This window comes from Hippocampus zosterae, chromosome 5 (assembly GCF_025434085.1).
Source record: "Hippocampus zosterae strain Florida chromosome 5, ASM2543408v3, whole genome shotgun sequence".
NCBI classification, from domain to species: Eukaryota; Metazoa; Chordata; class Actinopteri; order Syngnathiformes; family Syngnathidae; genus Hippocampus; species Hippocampus zosterae.
In genome coordinates, this window is record NC_067455.1 from 18,400,041 (window position 1) to 18,406,931 (window position 6,891).

General features: G+C 42.3%; 1 protein-coding gene across 2 annotated transcripts; it reads left to right on the top strand.

The window, feature by feature from the left end:
* The first annotated feature begins 320 nt into the window (after positions 1–320).
* On the top strand, positions 321–6,841 carry fbxo43 (F-box protein 43). 2 transcript variants are annotated; one of them, XM_052064910.1, is made up of 6 exons: positions 322–502; positions 2,930–3,747; positions 3,875–4,612; positions 5,505–5,607; positions 5,967–6,152; positions 6,280–6,841. In XM_052064910.1, the coding sequence occupies exons 2-6, from the start codon at positions 2,954–2,956 to the stop codon at positions 6,526–6,528; spliced, it is 2,070 nt and encodes a 689-aa protein (XP_051920870.1). In that variant the 5' UTR covers positions 322–502; positions 2,930–2,953; the 3' UTR covers positions 6,529–6,841. The 2 variants fall into 2 exon arrangements, with proteins under 2 accessions (XP_051920871.1, XP_051920870.1); XM_052064911.1 differs by lacking the exon at positions 5,967–6,152 and having other exon boundaries at positions 321–502.
* Positions 6,842–6,891: the final 50 nt, after the last annotated feature.

Sequence of the window (6,891 nt, forward strand, 5' to 3'; positions counted from 1 at the left end):
AACACGGTAAAAGTGAAAAATCGATACATGTATTACATAAAAAATCTGAATCCAAAATCCTGTAAAACTGTCTGTATTCAGGAAAGAGAATTTTAATGAAAATGAGTATATGTAAAAAACAATTTAAAATATTTATAAGACGGGACATGAAATGATACATAGACGATTCAGAAAGAACGTATTCAACTTCCATTGAACTACTTAGCACGTCACGTTTAAATCATTATTTCAACCCATATCTTCTACACTTTACTTCAAACGTTACCACTGTGGTTGAACAATTGAAGACCATTTCAATGGTGACAGCCCGCGATAACCAGCTGACCTGGAGGCGGAAACACGTCATACGAAACGCATCGGGCTCCAAATTTGAAAACGTAGCAAGTTTGAACGCAAGTTGCAATGTTTGCCAAAATGTACTTGGCTGCAGCCAGGGCACGTGGTACCAACTGACGTCCGAACTAGCCCGGCCGTGGTACCTTTGTGGTATTTTAGGGTAAGTGTTTACCTTTAACTCGAGTTAAATTCCGTCTAGGTAATCATTTGATTCTGTACATTTGGTCTGACTCGATCTCTACGGAAGATTACCTTTATCGTTACTGTTAATTTTTGCACCGCTTATTTTTGTTTAATCCAATTAAACAAACATAAGTGGTACAAAAATGAATTGAAACAGAAGGAGCACAATGAAATCGCAATGTGGCAGTGTTCAGTGACAACATCAGTTGCATGAAATGTAACACTCGCTGCTCAAGTCCTTGGTCAGTCAGCAAACGTCGCACCGCACGGTCGGGTCTAATGGATTGACAGGCGTTTTCAGGGCGACACCAAGGAAGCGCCTGTTTAACGGTTTAATCAGCTGCGTTGGTTCCGCATACTCGAGCCTACTCCCAGAAAGATTGGGATCCTGAGGTGAAATTTAAAGATGAACTTAAAATGGGCGATTACCTTCACAAGTGAACTTAGTTTGACATTCTCTAAACTGCAGGGGTCACCAAACGTTTTGAAACTAAGGACTCATTCTTGGCTGCTGATTGATGCGGAGGGCTACCAGTTTGATTATGTGCACTTTTAAAATACATTTGCTCGACTTTCATATTTTATGATGAATGATATTCATTTCTGAGAAGACACTCACACATTAGCAATTTCTCAATATGTATGAAACAGATAAAAATCAATTGACATTATTTTAAATACCTGCAAGTGTTCACATTTAGAAATGATTGCTTTTTCAATATTACTGGAGAGTCAGTGTCTCATTACTGGTGAGCTATTTTTGCAATAGGCCTGTGGACTACTCATGTAGTCCTTGAGGGCTCCCCGGTGCCCGCAGGCACCACGTTGGTGACCTCTGTTCTAAACTGTTGAATTCACACATCCAATACTGCCTTACTTCATTCACATGGATATGCTAATAGTTTGCTCAGTGAAACAAATGCATGCATAAACGCGTGCAAGTCATAGTATCCCATCCTTTGTAATTCTGCATTCCAAAGTGGGAAGTTGAAAACCCCCGTGCAGGAAAAGTGCACCGGAATGCAAACTCGGCACACATTGATATACGGTAACCCACTTTTAAGATAAGATAAGAAAACCTTTATTAGTCTCGCAATGGAGAAATTCCCGATTCACAGCAGCAAAGTTATGAAAGGAAGAAGTAGAACAACAAAATATAGGAGCTGCTGGAAAGGCAGCCACTCTCGCAGCGCCATCTTGAAGTCAAAATAACACAACAAAACACATAAGACACAGACAGTCGTGCGATCTTAATCACTTTTCCTGCATACACTTTGTTGTTTGAAGCAGTTATAGATGAAAGAGGAGAGGATCAAAGTGTCCTTTCACCAGTGGGTCAGAGGCGTCATGCTGAAAATGTGCACGTCTGGTACAGTTTTGAAAGCCAACACGAAGCTGTAGCGTGCACTGACGAAAAGAGATTGTCGCACATACCCTGTCCCATCATGTAAATCCACTTCAACTCCAAGCCGCGACTCCCAGTTCCACATCTGCATCGGCGCTCCGTGCTGACGCTCCTTTCTTCTCATCGTCGGCTCCTCAAGCCTTGCATCCATCCAGCCGCAGACCATCCAACAGCACCTATCTCTCCGCTGAACAAAGCGGGGCTGTGAAAAATGCTGCCCATTACAGGCGCAAAAAAACACAAGCGCCCCAGAGCTGTCCAGCAATGACAGTCAAATGGCAGCGACATTCCTCCCAATCAAAAACAGTGCTGGTATACCTAATGCTGCCGAGAAGGCGCAGCCTCCAAGCAACGAGTCTCCTCCTTGCTGTCATAGCCATAAAATGCTGAAGAACAATCCACACGACGCAACAACAAACACAAAGTCACAAAACAAGCACCAAAAAAAAAAAAGCAAGGCTCATGAGAGCACTTGCCGACGGCTGCCTACTTGGGCGCCATCTTGGACTTCAATAATTAAAATAAAAAAACAAAATTTTATTGCGATGAAACTATCTCATGTTTCATATGAATAGCTGAAGTGTAGAATGACAAAAGTAAACTATTACATTTCACAACCTGTTCAGCATTGCTAAGCTTTGTGTGAACTATGGGCTTATTTCAAAATGAAAAAAGGCTGTATGACCAGTATTTTTCAGCATGTCTGCATTTATGTAAATGTAGAGTTTGTGAGGTTTTTTTTTTTTTGGCTTGGTAATGTAACACTTCAAATAATGTAACAGTTTAAGGACAGACCTCAATACAAAAACATAATTTATGATGCAGCATTAAGTGTTCAGATTTCTTCTGGGCATTAATTTGATGTCAACCCTTCGAGAACATTTCTAAACGATTTTGAATTTGATCCTCACCGTTCTCTTGAAACTCAAGCTACCGCGGTGTGTGTGCATGTCTCACTTGGCTAGGAGTTGTTTGAATTTCTCTTTTGTTGTTTGCAGGCTTCAGTGGGGAGCAAACAGGAGGTGAAAAATGCAGTGTACCCCTGAGCCCAACGTCCACCGAGACAGCTGCACAGGCCAACGGTGTAATGAGTGTTTTGACAGTGGTTACTCGGGTTTATTCCACAGTCCACAGAGCATCGGTGGATTTGAGTCTTGCAGATCTTTGGTTTCAGTAGACCTTGGTGACACACCCGAAGAGAATGTCAGACTTTCTGTCACTCCTCAGGAAAGAAGTAGCATCAGACCTCGGCACAAAGACGCCAAGGGGATTCAGCGATCCTCCACTCTGAGCTGGTGTGAAACTCCCAAAGTTTCCAAGAGCTGTGTCTCACTGCGACATAGACTTGCTCTGGGCAATGCTGCTAAACACGTCAAAAGTGACAGCACAATGTCCCCACGGACCGGAACGACGGAGTCGTCAGTTGGGTCCGACCATTTGCTCAGTGTGTCCTTTGATGCTGTAGACAACACGCCACAGGCTTTGGTTTTAAGACCTTTAAAATTGGCGCAGGATTTCCCGTTATGTGGTAGGGAACGTCGTCTGCTCTTCACTCAGGTAAGGACCTCCACTCTTGAGGATGGTACCCTGAACTTGGGTGACAGCAACAGTTTGGAGAGACGAATTTCACTCTTGGATGATTTCAGTCAACACTTTCATGCCTCTGATCAACTTAATACACAAGCACCGTGTTTAAGCAAATTCCCGCCGGACTCAACCAAGGAAAACTCTCCATCCCCAGTCAGCAACCTGACGAGTGACCTTTACGAAACATCCAATGTCTTGTGCACGCCGTCATCCACATATACACCAAAATGTATCAGGTAAGCTTTCTCTTTGACCTTTTTGAAAAATCATGATGCACGTCGTCTGTATTTGAGTTGTCAGCTATGATTTTTTTTTTTACTTCTCAATGAAGTCATTTGAGATCATTTCTGAACCCTGCCGTAGGTCTCCGTATGAAGACAGTGGCTTCAGCTCCCTCGATAAATCCCAAGACTCTTCTGTCGACCATGACGGCTCGTTCCAAGAGTTGCTGCGTTCTACCTCAAAAGGAACCTCCGAAACCCCCAATCTGATAGATGCAAAACGGCGATCCCGTTTGCAACGACAGCACAGACTTTCCACTCTAAAGGAAGGCGGGTCATTGTCTGACGAAGACCCATCGGACAGAAAGCATCAACATATTCAGCGCCACAGCAGCACTTGTAAAGACAATGAAGTTTTCATCCGAGATAGCTCTCGCAGGGTTCTTTCTCTGAAATGTAGCAACACAACATCTGATGGGCTGGCATCGGCGAAACAAGGTTGTAAAACTCCTCTCAGTGAAACCACAGCCGAACGTGATGGCACCACACCTTCGAGTAGGACATCGGTCAATTCCAATGTAACCCCCTTCAAGGCAACCAAGCTCTCATTGACACCTGCTTTACAGCTCATTCATAGTTTGTGTGAGCAGAAGGCCCAGATGTTTGCTGGCCAAAGTCCGAGTCTAAAAGAGGAACTGAGAGCCACGGCATCTCTTGCTGAGGCATCAGTCTTGTTCGGGACAAATATGCCGTTGGCGGGGCTGATTGGACGCAAGATGGGGCTGGGCAAGGTGGACATATTAACGGAGCTGAGGAAGAGGAACCTCAGGCACATCCTGGCTGTCATATTCAGCCACCTGTCTGCTGAATGTGTCCACAGGTCAGAACTTACATTCTCAGTTATCGAGCGATAAATGCTTTCTTAATGCCGTTGGGCCAAGTCAGGGTCGTTTTGTAACTGCTGCATTTGACTTTAACATGATAGTGCGGGCATATTCCAGGATGATTTCCTCTTAAAACTTGAAATTTCAGCTTCTGTATACAGTGTATTGACGGTAGACTGTGTCACTCGAGCAGTGTTTTTCAAACCTTTTTGAGCCAAGGCACACTTCTTTCATTGAAAAAATCTTGCTGCACACCACTAGCTGAAAATGTGAACAAAAACGCTGATACAGTATTCACAATTAATGTGTACAAAAGACATGTCGGGGAGCCTCTGTACTGAAATTGGCTGTTAACGCCAATTTTTCTCTTCAAGGCAGGTTTTGAAAATAACATAACTACAACTGGATAACAGGATATTTTTTCCTTCCACTTGGTGTCACTCCAGAATTATGTTTTGCCAGCAGCTATCATGAAGCCTGAGCTACGGTCAGTAAGTGATTCAAAACAAACAAACAAACAAACAAACAAACAAACAAACAAAAAACGGCCAAGGCAATGGCGCAGCAAAAAAGGTGTGGGCCACACTAGCAAACTTCAATGTCATGTTGGGAGCCGCTAAATATCATCCCGCAGGCTGCAAATGCGATATTAGGCTGTATGTTTGAGATCCCTTCCATAGATATTTCTGGTCACAATTGTGTTTTTCAGATGATAGGAATTTGTGCACCACGTTAACAAGAAACATTGTTTTTGAATCGGACAATGCTAAGTTAGCTGTGATGAAATGTTTAAAAAAAAATTCCTGTTAAAACTTCAAAGTATGGTTGCTAAATATTGCATTTGAAATTTAGTCACACATGTACTGATTTATGTATTTGTATTTGCAGTTGTGGTCTGGTGTCCACAGACTGGAATGAAATCATCCAACAGGACAAGCACGCTCACTTGAAGAGAGAAATTTACCGCAGTGCAGTAGAAGCTGCTCAAGAGGTAGAGGAACAGTACTAGCGATTTTGAACAATTGGTGTTTCCCAGCAAAAAAAAAAAAAGTTTTTGTTTTTATTTAGCAGGGTGTCACAAAATTAAACCATTTAAAAATGTTTGATTTGTAAAAATGGAAGTCCATATGCAGGTAACATTTCCTGTTACCTGCATATGCCCCCACTTGGCTAAATATGGCATTCTGATTAATATTGTGTTGGTGGAATAATAATTAATCAGCGATTTCCACCTATTTTTATCCAAGAGTTTAAAACCATTGTGGCAATCTCATGCCAATATTTATTTCTTCCTCGGGCTATTTTTATTTTAATATACCTGTATCTTTAATTTTTTTTTTTAATTTTCAGTTTGCTGGCACTGCCCATGCTGAAACAAGATTGGCCCTGCTTAAAAGATCACCCTTCCAAACTGTGCAGGCCCAGTCTCGAAGCTTCACTTACTGCACCCCGCAGTCTGGAAACCGCACTTTAACGCCTTTACAATACAGTACTTTATCTTTGGGCAGCAGCAGCAAACGGGACAAGTTCTTGGAGGTACATTTCCTAATTGTTTTGTTGTAGTTTAGATTTTGACGTTTAACAAAGTGGAACGTGGAAGTGCGAGTATGATGTGAAATTACGAAAAGAAAAAAAAATGTTTATCATGTCCTGTTCCTTTCAGGTTGCCAAAACCCTCTTCAACGACGAATGCCTCAGACATTGCCCTCGCTGTCAGCATCCTGCAAAGTGTCAAGTTGTGAAAGGCGAGGGTGTTTGCACCAGAGCGGATTGTGCGTTCCAGTTTTGCACAGCATGCTTGTGTGCTTTCCATGGGTCCAAAGAATGTGGACTCCAGTCTGTAGGCCGCCGCAAAAAAGACTCGTTGCTTCCGGGAAGTGCTGAGAGCAAGCGAAACATTCGAAGACTATGAACAGACAAGGCAATAACGTGAATCCCTCGCCGCTGCACTGAAGTTCTTTTATAAATGTATTTTTACTACTCATTAGTGAAGGGTAGACTGGATTAAGCAAAGTCCTATCTTGCTCAGAGTATATGAGCAACTTTTGTGCAAATGTGATCTATTTTTTTTCTCGCTAATTTTGTATTTTTAATCACGAATCTTCTAAATTCTTGAAGCACATACAATCTGTGATTGATGTACTTTTCCATATTGGTGAAGTGTGTTTTGAGGCGTCTTAATTGTTTTCGTACCATTCTTGTTTTAGAATAAATTGCATTTTATCCCCCCTCTCAAAAATCGTCATTTATAAAAATGACTTATGACATAGTCTGT

What these genes read in the sequence shown, in the direction of transcription:
- fbxo43 (XM_052064910.1), top strand. Translation starts at nt 2,954, where the DNA reads ATGCAGTGTACCCCTGAGCCCAACGTCCACCGAGACAGCTGCACAGGC. An exon ending in TATACACCAAAATGTATCAG is followed by an intron (nt 3,748 to 3,874) that starts GTAAGCTTTCTC and finishes ACCCTGCCGTAG; the next exon opens with GTCTCCGTATGAAGACAGTG. An exon ending in TCTGCTGAATGTGTCCACAG is followed by an intron (nt 4,613 to 5,504) that starts GTCAGAACTTAC and finishes TTGTATTTGCAG; the next exon opens with TTGTGGTCTGGTGTCCACAG.